Source organism: Pectinophora gossypiella, chromosome 17 (assembly GCF_024362695.1).
Source record: "Pectinophora gossypiella chromosome 17, ilPecGoss1.1, whole genome shotgun sequence".
Classification (NCBI taxonomy): Eukaryota; Metazoa; Arthropoda; class Insecta; order Lepidoptera; family Gelechiidae; genus Pectinophora; species Pectinophora gossypiella.
Window position 1 is genome coordinate 1,862,153 of NC_065420.1, and position 14,639 is coordinate 1,876,791.

At 43.7% G+C, this 14,639-nt stretch overlaps 1 protein-coding gene across 1 annotated transcript in view; it reads left to right on the plus strand.

The window, feature by feature from the left end:
• The window catches only part of LOC126374329 (WD repeat-containing protein CG11141), a 32,071-nt gene that overhangs the window by 3,590 nt on the left and 13,842 nt on the right, over positions 1-14,639 (plus strand). The window contains exons 3-7 of the mRNA XM_050020900.1: positions 194-317; positions 8,234-8,397; positions 10,155-10,290; positions 11,473-11,672; positions 13,121-13,224. Of these exons, the coding sequence (XP_049876857.1) occupies positions 194-317; positions 8,234-8,397; positions 10,155-10,290; positions 11,473-11,672; positions 13,121-13,224 (728 nt within the window). The remainder of the gene's footprint in view (positions 1-193; positions 318-8,233; positions 8,398-10,154; positions 10,291-11,472; positions 11,673-13,120; positions 13,225-14,639) is intronic.

Sequence of the window (14,639 nt, forward strand, 5' to 3'; positions counted from 1 at the left end):
TTGTTTGTATTAAGTGGCTGGGGTGTGGTTATAAAATGAAATGTAGGACGTGATAAAATGTAGGACGTGATATTACGTTTTTTCTTGATTAAAATTCATAAATAAGTTAAAAAGAAAATGTTTTTCGTCAGTTTTAAATCTTGTCTTTATTTAGTAATAATCATAATTTATCTGTGACCTAACCCAATTCCAGGTACACAATAGGCGATCTTCACAAGAGCAAGATAACAGCGATAGAATGGTCCAAGAATGGGATGCGGTTGTTCTCAGGGGACAAGAACGGAGTTATTATTATGACTGAAATTGACTTCTATATGGTGAGTGATCAGAATTATATGGTAAATTGTGTTGTTTTTCTATGTTCTAAATTGGACGAGTGGGTGTGGGTGAGTGGAGGGGGTGAGTGGAGTGGGTGTATAATATACCATATAAATAAATACTATATTACTACTTGTATACATACATTCATGAAGTAACGCCTATTTCCCACCGGGGTAAGCAGAGACTATGGAATTCCATTTGCTTCAACCCTGCCAGTTTTCTGGCTTCCTCAACATTAATTAATTGTTTCATACACGCACGCTAAATCTTTTCTATATACATCTCCAATTTGGTTAATGATCGTTCTTCTAGGCAGGTACCCAGTAGTAGTACTATACTACTATGTAGCTATGTTCAAGTCCCATGCAATAGGGCGAGCCTGTTGCTATTAAACGCAATAATTAGCATAATTAACGTTATAATAAAAATATGGGCATAGTAAATTATAATTAGTCACAATGCAATTATATTCATGGTTAAATATATTTTCTTTAGTTTTAATTCTTAATCATCTATGAGGATAAGGAAAAATGTCTACATAGTGTACCTATGTTTATAATAAAATAGTGTCAAAGCGAAATAGAATAAGGTGCTTATTGGGGCCACCATATCACTTTGAAACCATATTCGATTGATACTTGTACATGTTAATACTTATAAACATATGTAGTATATAGTTATTAAATACTGATCAATGTTTACTAAACTTTAACAAATTACGGGCTTAAGTAAAAACAGAATCTTTTCCGTTGTAGGTCTTGCTCTGCCAGCCCTACCACCAACCTTTGTCTTGTATACCGCTTTCGTAATCCTATTATCCTTCATCCGCTCTGTGTCCAAACCAACTTAACATTTCCTTCTCAATTATAGTCACTATACCGTTTTTACACCACATCTCTCTCTTATCTCCAATCCATCTTAATGACGATACATAGATTGAAGGAATTTCGCAAGGACAGGAGGAGGACTCGGTGGTGTAATGATTAAGACGCTCGTCCCGGCTTGACAAGAGCTGGGGGTTCAACTCCCGTCTGAGTCGGATTTTTTTTCGATTTAAATCTTCTTCTATCGTGTGGGTTGTGAGGTGAATTACCAACCCCATCAACCCTGGTGTCAGGGTTTCTATTGAGCCGCCAAAGGCCCCTGACATGACTCATATAACGACTACGTACTTACATCAGTAAGTAGTAACCGGGACCAACGGCTTAACGTGCCTTCCGAAGCACGGATCGTCTTACTTTCGGACAATCAGGTGAATAATTTAAATTTCTTTTCGTGAAGATAGCTCACCACTATATCCCAATTGGGGTGGCCAGAGGTACATCCATCGCAAGATGAACAAAATACCCACGCCTCACCGTGTTCTCTGTTAGACCGACGGTGGTGTCGCCGTCTGTAATGGTCGAGACAACTGTGTTAGTGGAAACTGCTCTTATGATAAAGTAAAAACTCATTGGTGTAAGTCACGTACCGGGGTTCGAAACAGCGTTCCCAGTTTGAGAAGCAAGCCGGCAGTGGCGGCCCTAGGGCGGTTCGAGGTGTGCGACCGCACAGGGCGCCGAAATAGGGGTCAAAATCAATCAAGACTGGTCTAACTTAGGTAAACTTCAGTGACCGTAAAGTAATCGAAAAATATTGTGTTTGGAGGGTCTGAGGGGGCGCCACTTTGAGGTGTCGCACCACCTAAATGTTTTGCTAGGCCCGTCACTGCAAGCCGGTGCGGTGTACCACACATGAAGACAGTGATCAACCAAGAGTACCAAATAAAGTAACCTCTGCCGTCGAGATACCAGAGAGCTTTTACGTTGTGTCTGGTCGAGATCTACTTTCCGGCTTTCGAAAGGTTAATTTTTTATGTCTTATTATAGACCTATTACAGATACCTGTTATAATATAAACCCACAGCAAAATGAGGGTACAGGGTTGTTAAAATGGCCACATCGAAGCAGTTCTTCAACGATTAAGAGAGCTCAATTACAAGTAGTCACAGCATGCACAATCAAGTGAATAAGAAAAAAAGTATTTTATATTGTATATTTAGCGTTAGGGAGTAGTAGGTATTCGCTAATATATAGTGCGACGTTGACGGCGGGTGGAAATAAAATTCCGTTATAACGTTCACACACTAAACGTTTATTGCACACGATACAAGACACGGCACAATAGACAAAAGCACAGAAGGAAAGTAAGAGAACAACTAGAAGAGTAAAGCACAGAAAGATAGACAAGCATAAAATATTACGAGCGTAAGCGCGAGTGTTCTACGTAGCATACAAAGCGTCATGCACATTCGACAGCGGTGTAGCATAGACTGGTTCGCTGCAGCGGCCGGCGCGCGCGCGCGCCGCGCTCCAAGTGGAAGGAGGCGGTACGCGGCGCGCGGGCGGCGCGCAACCTGCCCAACTAGTTTAGCGCGCGGCGCGTAAATATCTACTAACAAAACTCGGTACGCTTGTCCGTTTGTAAATTGATTTTGTACATAGCCAAATTATTATTTTAACATTTACTTTATAATTTTGATATTTTACCATAATAGTTTAATTATATAAAACTATGTATATTTTATTCTTACTATTTGTACATTGTAAAATATATATGTATATGTTTATTTTAACAATTCTAATATATTAATTTATACAAACAAATATAAATTGTAAGGACACATTTTGAAGAGTGGAATTCCAGTTATTCCAGACAAAGGTCAAATTTGGAATTCCATACCTTTCATGTGGGATTGTGAAATCGCCACATCACCCCCCTCCAGAGACCTTCCTAAGGGCGATAATAGTCGGGGAATCTTACCCTACGGCCTGATCGAGTCCTGATAATGTTTTCTTCGGTGTTGGAGGGTTGTGTGTCAGTGTGTGTGTATGAATGTGTGTGAGGTATGTATGGTGTATCTGTCTCGGTATCAGTGGTACACAGTATATAGGCCGGTTTAATACGGTCTATGGATACCGTCACCTTATTACCTTTGACCATAATTTTTAAAACTTTTGATCCTCGCTCGACAACCTCGTGAGGTCCTGAGTAAGCAGGCTTCAGTGATCCGCCTACAGTGTCATCCCGCAGGAAGACATGGGAAGCTGTAGACAAGTCTTTAAACACAAATGTTGACCGATTGTTGTCGTGTCGTGAACCTGGTGTAGGCTTCAACTCCCTGACGAATTGACGTAGGCGAGACAGGTAGTCGGTCACATCTATGGTGTCCATGGGCTGTGAGCTGAAAAATTCTCCGGGGAGACGAAGAGGCTCGCCGTAGAGCAATTCCGCTGAAGAGGCCTTCAAGTCTTCCTTGAAGGAACTGCGAATGCCTAACAGGACCAAAGGGAGCGTCTCAACCCAACTCTCGCTAGCGTGGCAAACTATAGCAGCCTTCAGTTGCCTGTGGAACCTCTCGACGAGGCCGTTGCAGGCCGGGTGATACGCTGTAGTTCGCCTGTGCTGAAAGCCTACCATTTGTGACAGGTATTTGAACAGGGAAGACTCAAATTGACGCCCGCGATCCGACACGATGTCTGTGGGACAGCCGAAGCGTGAAATCCACCCACTCAATAAGGCCTTAGCCACTGTCTCGGCTGTCATGTCAGTCAATGGTATCGCCTCAGGCCATCGTGTAAAACGATCGACGGCGGTGAGACAATAGCGATATCCTTGGGATAATGGCAAGGGACCGACCAAGTCAATATGGATGAAGGAGAATCGCGCCTGAGGTAATTTGAAATTGCCGAGCTTTGAGTGGACGTGTCTATTGATCTTAGAACGCTGGCATGCCAGACAGGTACGTACCCACTCACGACAGTCCTTCCTAACGCCAGGCCATACGTACCGTTCGGCGACAAGTCTGGCAGTAGCATTTGAGCCGGGGTGGCTCAGGGTATGCAGACTCTTGAAGACCTGACGCCTAAACTCCTTCGTGACGAAAGGTCGTGGTACGCTTTCCTGCACGTCACAATATAACTCCACGTGAGTACCTGGCAGCCTTACTTTTCGCAAATGTAAGGAGGAACAATTGCTCTCCAGTAGTTCCTTCAGCTCGCAGTCTTCCCGCTGTGATATCGCCAGATTCTCCAGGTTAACGGGTTGCGTTATCTCGTCGACGCGAGACAGGGTGTCGGCAACCACGTTATCCTTACCCGAAATGTGCCTAATATCGGTGGTGAACTGCGAGATCAGGTCAAAATGACGAAACTGTCTAGGTGAGCAATTGTCCTTCCTTGTGTGGAAGCTGAAGGTGAGAGGCTTGTGGTCCGTATAGATCACGAAGTCTCTCGCCTCAAGCATGTGGCGAAAATATTTAACGCTCTCATAAATAGCGAGCAACTCACGGTCATATGCTGAATATTTCTGCTGAGAGGGGCCCAACTTCCGCGAAAAGAATGCCAAGGGCTGCCAATCCTTACCTTTCAACTGCTGCAAAACGGCTCCGATACCTTTATCCGAAGCATCGGTGACCAGTGCAAGCTTGGAGTCACACTCAGGGTGAGCTAGCATGGCAGCCTGACTTAGGCCATCCTTACAAGCCTGGAAGGCTTCATGCTCCCATGAGGTGAAATTCACTGGGTGTGACCCTTTGACTGATCCGGTCAGCAGCTCGTTGAGGGGCGCCTGGTGTTTAGCAGCATCTGGGATGAACCTGCGGTAAAAATTCACCATGCCCAGGAACCTACGTAACTCCCGTACGGTTTTTGGGGTAGGGAAGTCCTGGATAGCGGCAACCTTCGATGTTAAGGGCTTAGTTCCTTCCGCAGAAATGGTATAACCCAGAAAAGTTACAGTGGGAACGCCAAATACACATTTCGCCGTATTGATCACCATGCCGTACTCCTGCAGCCTGGTGAAGACCTGTCGCAAGTGCTGCTCGTGCGTCTCCTGGTCTCTAGAAAATATTAAGAAATCATCCAAGTAAGCGTAGGTAAAGTCCAGTCCCCGGAGCATCTCATCCACGAAGCGCTGGAACGTCTGTCCGGCATTACGAAGTCCGAACGTCATGAACGGGAATTCGTAAAGGCCGAACGGTGTCGTGATTGCGGTCTTCTGGATGTCATTCGTATTCACGGGGATCTGGTTGTACGCCTTGACCAAGTCGATCGTGGAGAACACGGTGCAACCTGCGAGGCTGTGGGAGAAGTCGTGAATATGGCGAATTGGGTACTTATCTGGCACCGTCCTGGCGTTCAGCATGCGATAGTCACCGCAAGGACGCCACCCATTGTCCTTTTTAGGGGCCAGGTGTAGTGGGGACGACCATGGCGACTCAGATGGTCGGCAGGTACCACTTTGTAACATCGCCTCAAACTCAGCCTTCGCAATCTTCAGCTTGTCAGGAGCCAACCTGCGAGGGGTACAAGATACCGGGGGACCAGGTGTAGTGCGTATGTGGTGTTGTGTACTGTGAGTGGGTGTGCGTTGTATGCCAGATGGGCGAGTGATGTCGGGGAACTTAGCAAGTATGTTGTGGTATGTAGTGTTTCCCGATATGACCTTCACTGAAGAAACATTATCAGAAAACTTCGCGAGCAAACCCGGGGTCGCGACAGTAGTATTGCTATCGATTAACCGCTGATTGCGAACATCCACAATAAGATTATAATGCGATAAAAAGTCCACTCCTATTATCGCCTTAGTTACATCGGCCACAATAAATCGCCAAGCGAAGTCGCGGCGCAAGCCTATATTGAGCACTAAATGTGCATATCCATACGTATGTATAGTCGAACCGTTTGCCGCACATAACTCGTAATTCGTTTTATGACGACGTTCTTTCAACGCGGAACGGGGAAATACACACAAATCACTGCCAGTGTCCACTAAAAACTGCATTTTAGTCCGTTGGTCCGTTACGAACAGGCGACCGGTACCTGGGCAATCGTCAGCCGCCATTATCGACTGCCTCGGTCGTTTCCCGCGTAGTCACACGGTTTCACGCACCTGTGCGCCTTCGGCCCGTACTTGCTGTGATAGAAGCAGACTGGATGCTTCCTGTAGTTGGACTGCGACCGGGTTGATGACGAACGCCTGCGATTCCGGCTCCGGCTACTGGATCTATCACTGGGACGCGATAAACGGTCTACCTTCGTCTGTAATGAGCAGACGAGACGCGTAAGCTCCGCTATCTGGCCGCTCATCGAGGCGGACGAGTCATCCGATGTACTGGCTCGCGATGTTGATGCTACTTGCGGGGTAGGTTGCACGACGTCGATGATAGTGTCCGCTAATTCCGCTACCTCGTCCAACGGCTTCTTTACCTGCGACGCTATAATCGACTGCACGCTGGTGGGGAGCCGACTAGCCCAGATGGTCCGCATGAATCCCTCGGGAACCTCAGGTCCAGCAAGCTGTTTGAGATGTCGCAGGAACTGGGAAGGTTTTCTATCCCCTAACTCTTCGCGGGTCAACAGCTGCATGACCTTCTTCTCCCGGGATGCCGAAAGACGCTTGATTAATTCCGTCTTAAGACGGGTATACTTGTTGGTCATATCTGGATCAGCCACTATGTCCTCAACCTCTGCAGCGTATAACGGGTCGAGACTACCTAACGTGTAGTGGAATTTGGTCGACTCCGTGGTGATATTTGCCAGCACGAACTGGCTCTCTAGCTGCGCAAACCATAAGCTCGGTTTTTGCGGGTAGAAGGGCGGTACGCGCACTCCGACGCGGTTAACTTCGCCCGACGTCCGCTGCTCACACTCAAAAAATCTGCCATCAGCGCTGCCTCCTGCAGCGTCGGTATCTGCACTCCTCCTCGGTTCACTCATGGCGTGAATGTTCGGTGGTCACCAATTTAGCGTTAGGGAGTAGTAGGTATTCGCTAATATATAGTGCGACGTTGACGGCGGGTGGAAATAAAATTCCGTTATAACGTTCACACACTAAACGTTTATTGCACACGATACAAGACACGGCACAATAGACAAAAGCACAGAAGGAAAGTAAGAGAACAACTAGAAGAGTAAAGCACAGAAAGATAGACAAGCATAAAATATTACGAGCGTAAGCGCGAGTGTTCTACGTAGCATACAAAGCGTCATGCACATTCGACAGCGGTGTAGCATAGACTGGTTCGCTGCAGCGGCCGGCGCGCGCGCGCGCCGCGCTCCAAGTGGAAGGAGGCGGTACGCGGCGCGCGGGCGGCGCGCAACCTGCCCAACTAGTTTAGCGCGCGGCGCGTAAATATCTACTAACAAAACTCGGTACGCTTGTCCGTTTGTAAATTGATTTTGTACATAGCCAAATTATTATTTTAACATTTACTTTATAATTTTGATATTTTACCATAATAGTTTAATTATATAAAACTATGTATATTTTATTCTTACTATTTGTACATTGTAAAATATATATGTATATGTTTATTTTAACAATTCTAATATATTAATTTATACAAACAAATATAAATTGTAAGGACACATTTTGAAGAGTGGAATTCCAGTTATTCCAGACAAAGGTCAAATTTGGAATTCCATACCTTTCATGTGGGATTGTGAAATCGCCACATCTATTTATTTTAATTCAATTATCATCTAAGTATTTTTTTAACAAATATATATATTATATTATATAAGGATTAAAACTATACTACTAAAACTAAATTAAAAAACTCACTTAAAAATGCTCCCTTTTATCACCTCTCGACCGAATGTGCCCATCACGCTCGCAGCGTTGCCCCGTTGGATGGCGAGGGAAATATGCTGCGCTAAGTAATGCCCGGACCGGGAGTCGCCACCCTGCTCCCTTAGCCGCTTACCCACCTCTCTGATAAAGCGCTTCGCTTCAGAACCCCAAGTCCCCGCCGTTTCGACGGCAAACGGCACAAAGTCATACGTCGATTCCAGGTTGGCGTACTTTAGGTGTTATGTAATGTGTGTGAATCCTATTTACTTTTAACAAAGAAAATTATTATTATTTCCAGCACTTATGCAAATCAATGGAGATAGTGAACGAGGAGCACGAGATAGTGCAGATGAGTTATTACCAGAACACGCTGCTCGTGTCTAGTATGTACCGCAGCATCGTGTGCGAGCGTCGCGACACTCGGTGGCACATCAATCAGTTGGGGAAAAAGGAGCGGAAGAGGTATGTTGGACCACATTGTTGCAGAAACCCACACGATAAGAAGAAGAGATCTTCTTATCGTGTGGGTTTCTTCTCATGGGGTTGTGAGATGGAATACCAACCTCGTCAACCCTGGTGTCAGGGTCATTACTTAGCGGCCAAAGGCTCCTGACATGATTCGTGTAATGACTACATACTTACATCAGTAAGTAGTAACCGGAACCAATGGTTACTTGCCTTAACTTCCTTAACTAACTTGCCTTCCGAATCGGATCATCTTACTTTCGGACAATCAGGTGATCAGCCTGAAAAAATGTCCTAACCATACTAGGGATCACAAAGTGATTTTTGTGACATGTCCCAACCGGGATTCGAACGCGGGGCTTCCGGATCGTGTGCCCAACGCTCAACCACTGCACCACGGAGGCTGTAATAATATGATAAACAAATATTAAAGAATATGATAACCCATACGAATAGCGATCACACACAGTAATAAAAAAAATGCATTTATTTCGGGTAGGTACCCATATTGTAAGATATAAAAAATATATAATTCATTATGTCAATTTAAAATTAAAACTTATAATCAATAATTTTATAATAATAATGAAATATAAATTATTAAAATCAAAAATTCATTAATATTAACATAAAAATAAAAGTAAAATAATAAAATCCATTTGTGAAGATGTCGGTCCTCAAGATCACATTTTACCATTTAGTGCCCCCTTTCCGGCACTGGCACGGAGAGTAAGTAATAAGGTAGATTTTTCTAAATCGTAAGTCATGATTGATGAAAGACTGAAGGGTGTAACAGGGTTCTTAGGATAAGGGTGTATGTGTTTGGGGTGTATATGAAGATATCGGTCCTCAAGATCACGTTTTACCATTTAGAGCCCGCTTTCCGGCACGGAGAGTAATAAGGTAGATTTTTCTAAATCGTAAGTCATGATTGATGAAAGATTGAAGGGTGTAACAGGGGCCTTAGGATAAGGGTGTATATGTTTGGGGTGTATGTGAAGATATCTTTTTACCACTTAGATCCCCCCTTTCCGAATGATTAGATTTTTCTTTAATTCGTAAGACGTGATTGATGAAAGACTGAAGGGTGTAACAGGGACCAGGGGAAAAATACTGAATTTGAAATAACTTTGTAAGTGGATTAAAAAGGATTGTGAAAAACTTGATGATATTTGAACAGTAGAGTACTTTTTTTTTTTTATATCCAGGCGGAGGATTTTTGAGCTTCTTTATATAAGTGGTGCATGCTCGCCTCGAAATGTTCGTGTACGCGGTGGCGTCCGGAAGTCGGGTCGCACCTTTCCCTCAAAAATGTGCGAAGGGAGCGATGGCTGGCTTTCGCGTCAACTCGTGATCGGGTGCTGCGTATGTGGACAGGCCTGCTTCTGTCAGGGAGCTCATAAAACACTGTTTCTGTGATAAAGTCACATAAACTCTTTATGTTTCACTTTCCTTCCACCGACTGTAATTGGAATACCATTGTATTTAAGTCTATAAATTATGTAATACAAACTGGATTAAAAGAAAAGAAAGGAAAACATGAAACAGTAGGACTAGGGCCCTGTGCTGGGAGGTTTTCTGGCCACGTCTTTCCCTCAGCGTTACAGATTCCGATGTGGTAGTAGTTTTACAGCTAGTTACATAATATGTAATTTAATTATGTTTGACGTTCAAAAAGCGCTAACTTTGTAAGCCAATTTTGAAAAATAAATTTTTTTTTTTTTTTTTGACCTTAAGAGTGTGTGTGTCCGCAGCCTGTGCGCGCTGGGCGCGGTGTTCCAGTACTCGTACGCGCGTGGCGGCGCCGCGGCCGCCTACTGCGCCCGGCCCGGCCTGCGGCTGTGGCGCGCGGACAAGAGCGGGGACGTGCTGCAGACGCTGCTCTTTAAGGTGAACTGAATACAATAGACAGCTGATGAGGAGCTCGGTGGCGCAGCGGTAAACGCGCTCGGTCTGCGATTGTTGAAGTTAAGCAACTTTCGCAAAGGCCGGTCATAGGATGGGTGACCACAAAAAAAAGTTTTCATCTCGAGCTCCTCCGTGCTTCGGAAGGCACGTTAAGCCGTTGGTCCCGGCTGCATTAGCAGTCGTTAATAACCACCAATCCGCACTGGGCCCGCGTGGTGGTTTAAGGCCCGATCTCCCTATCCATCCATAGGGAAGGCCCGTGCCCCAGCAGTGGGGACGTTAATGGGCTGGTGATGATGATGATGAATACAATAGAAATTAACATTACATAAACAGCCTATATACGTCCCACTACTAGGCACAGGCCTCCCCTCAATCAACCGGGGAATTTGAGAGAAATTGTTTATTATAAAAGGACATCATTATATGATAACATTTGCTAGGTAAGCGTGATCCACCCTAAACCTCATCGTCACTTACCATCAGGTGAGATTGTGGCCAAACGTGAGCCTATATTCTTCTTATCTTATTTAGCCTATACGATCCCACTGCTGGGCAAAGGTCTCCCCTTGATTTTTCCACTCCTCTCGACTTTGCGCGATCTCCGGCCTATATTATTAAAAAAAAAAGCTTGGAAAGATATTTATCATTTTTTTATTTATTTATGCGCACCTTATGCGCTGTATGACGAGAAAACAATATAGAAACTAATGTACAAAATAAACTATGAATTAAAAAAAGAAAAATAAGGCTATAAGTAACATGACAAATACTAAAAATTACAATTATAAAATTAAAAGGTAAACTATCACACAAAAAAATAATAGAAAAAAAAACAAGTAAATCATCAGTAAATCTCGCAAAAAGCCAACCACTTTACTTTTTTTTATTTTATTTACTACCATGTCATATTAACTTTTATGACAAATTGTACTGTAACTCTCACTAAATGTCAAATATGTTAATGCGACAGGGTTCCAAAGGATACATATGTTGCTCATGACTATATATAATAAGGCCGCCATTTGCCATGTACTTAGTTTGGAGTCTTTTTGTAAATATTTTTTTTTATTTTGGTTTTTTTTTTGAAAATGCTACACCGACAAGAGCGTGGCTCTTAAATTGATGATGATGAATAAAGTGTATTGTATTGTACATTTGCAGGAGGCGATATCGAACCCGCTAACAGTGGCGGAGCTCCTTAACCCGTCGCAGAAGAAGCACTCGCTCACGGACACGGAGTACAACCTGGGCCCCCTGTTCGTGTTCCGCGAACACTTCCTGGTGTCCCACAACGAGCACATACTGTACATACTCGACCCGAGGTCACTGACCGCCGTCGCCGTACTAGATGACTTAAGAAGGTATATTTGTCGCAGTCGGATTGTATAATCCGCTGTATTACATTACGGCTAGCTGTTTTCAAAAACAGGGCCGTTTTGTAATGCGGCGGTTCAACGATTAGCTGTATTGCATGCGGCTAAGTAAAAAACCGCCGAAACGTATTCGTCGCCATACGTCATTCAACACGGCTAGCCGTAATGTAATAAAGCGAAGAATTAGCCGACTCTTTGACAGTTTTTAGTTCCGATTCTTAACACTCATGGCGCTGCCTGTCGTAATAACAACAATGGCGTTGGATGCAGAAAGTGTGTTATTAAATAGCGAAGTTACAAGTGCATAAAATAAAGGAAACGTGTTAAATATGTCGGTAAATAGTGAATTTACGAACAATTTTCAAGTACAATTAGAAAAAATATTATGGTCACCCTACAATTTAAGCAATTTAAAACATAGAAAACGTTCAGCTGCTTGTCTTCCCGGGCATGTCGTAAAAACCGACAGAGGGATTGTGACCTCTAACATGATGGACTAATGTTACGGGCGATAGGCTGATCCCTTATCACCATAAGGTTCATCATATCCAGCTTAGAACTTCGTATCAACAGTGGCTGCAAGTTGTCTTTGATTACTTGTGGCTCTGCCCACCCCATTTGGGATTACGGGCGTGAGTTTATGTTTGTATGTACAATTTAAGTAGTAGTACAATGCGGCTAAACGTGGACCGCTTTATTGGAGAACGTATCACAATGACAATACGGGTAATCGTTGAATCGCCGCATTAAAAACGGCCCTGTTTTTGAAAACAGCTAGACGTAATGTAATACAGCGGATTATACAATCCGACTGCGACATATTCATCATCATCTCCCTACAATTATCCCGTTTTTCACAGGGTTTACTTACCTAAGCCAGCAACCGGCTTTAACTATATCAACGCCTTCGACTAATAACAGAAAACGGCCTCCATGGTCCAGTAGTTTGAGCGTTGGGCTCACGATCCGGAGGCCCCGGGTTCGAATCCCGGTGGGGACATATCACAAAAAATACTTCGTGGTCCCTAGTTTGGTTAGGACATTACAGGCTGATCACCTGATTGTCCAAAAGAAAGATGATCCGTGCTTCGGAAGGCACGTTAAGCCGTTGGTCCCGGGCTACTAGCCCAAACACCTCCACCAACCGGCAGTGGAGCAGCGTGGTGGAGAATGCTCCATACCCGCTCCGGTTGATTGACGGGAGGCCTGTGCCCAGCAGTGGGACGTGTATAGGTTTTTTTATGTGTTATATGTATATTATTATTAACAGACTTATTCCTATAGTTAAAGAATTCGTTGCCACTATAAAAACATATTATGTAATAACCATTTAGTACATTGTACATTGTCGTTACACGCCTTTTTTTACAGAGATTGGTTGTCTATGCTTTTAACATTTTTAAAACATGACCAGCTAACGCAGACCTCTCTTGCAGGATTCTGTCGGTATGCGTGAATAAGGATGAGATCTTCGTGCTGGAGGGTCCGCGCTCGCTGGTGCGCCTCGCGCATGCGCCCGAGCCCGCCGCGCTCGCCGCAGGTCGGTGCCACACTCACAACTAGAATGTTGGAAGTTAATACTTGAGACGTGTTCAATGCCCCTTTTTGTAAATACTCGATACTTATTTATTGCATCTCATTTTTCCGTCATGTATTCTTTTTTATATTATAAATCCTATTCTGAAAGTGACTTCTCCAAATTATAACAGGCAGATTAGTACCCAAAATACGGGGTAGATTGTACCCTATATTCCCAAATCACTTTTCAAAATACGGGATAGATTGCCTTTTTGGTAACTTAATAAATAAAGAAAACTCGCGTGTATTAAGGGAATCTTCTTCTATCGTGTGGATTCTGAGGTGGAGTACTAACCTCATCAACCCTGGTGTCAGGGTTATTATTGAGCCGCCAAAGGCCCCTGACATGGCTCATGTAGCGACTACTTACTTACATCAGCAAGTAGTAACCGGGACCAACGGCTTAACCTGCCTTCCGAAGCACGGATCTTCTTTCTTTCGGACAATCAGGTGATCAGACTGTAATGTCCTAACCAAACTAGGGACCACAAAGTAATTTTTGTGATGTGTCCCCAACGGAAATCGAACCCAGGACCTCCGGATCGTGAGCCCAACGCTCAACCACTGGACCACGGAGGGATTAAGGATTAAAGGAATTTACCCAAGCCTCTACACTCGTTGGTAATCCACCAGAGCCCACTTAACTTTTTTTTTTATGGTCACTTTCTTCCGTCGGTGAATACTGTATTTGTATTCTTCGTCTTCTAATATTATTATGCCCTGTCGGGGGCTCGAACAGATTTCCACTCTTCGCGACTATGTACTGTACACGTCTCGAATATTAATATCCAACAGTTTTATCGTCTGCCAAATTACTTCATCGTGAGTTCTGTAAGACCTGGGGCCTGTTTAATAAAACTTACAATTGTAAATTACAACGACAATTTGGTGTTCATTACGTAGCTAATTTGAAGCTGCAAAATATTTGTGATCACACACTCCGCAATGTACATCAAATTGTCATTGTAATTTACAATTGTAAGTTTTATTAAACAGGCCCCTGGGGGGTTAAAAAGGCCACATCGAAGCAAGTCATCTAAAAAAACAATATTGCAATTTGACATTTGCACACATAAAAGTAAGTGCGCAATGCAAACGAATGTCAAATAGCAATATTGCTTTTTTAGATCAATTGCTTCGGTGTGGCTTTTTTAACCTCCCTTTTCCAAATAGACGTTCTTTCAAGTTTTCGATTAACAATACATAGCAAAATATGTATCAATATGTAGCAAACAAAGCGTTGCAAATTAAAAAAAAAGATGAAAAACCACGACTATTTGCTGTAATATTAACCTTACGAGCCAACTACAAAAGTGCAGTTATGATAAAATCAAACATGGCGCCGTTATTCGGGATATTTTGACGATAACGAGTTGT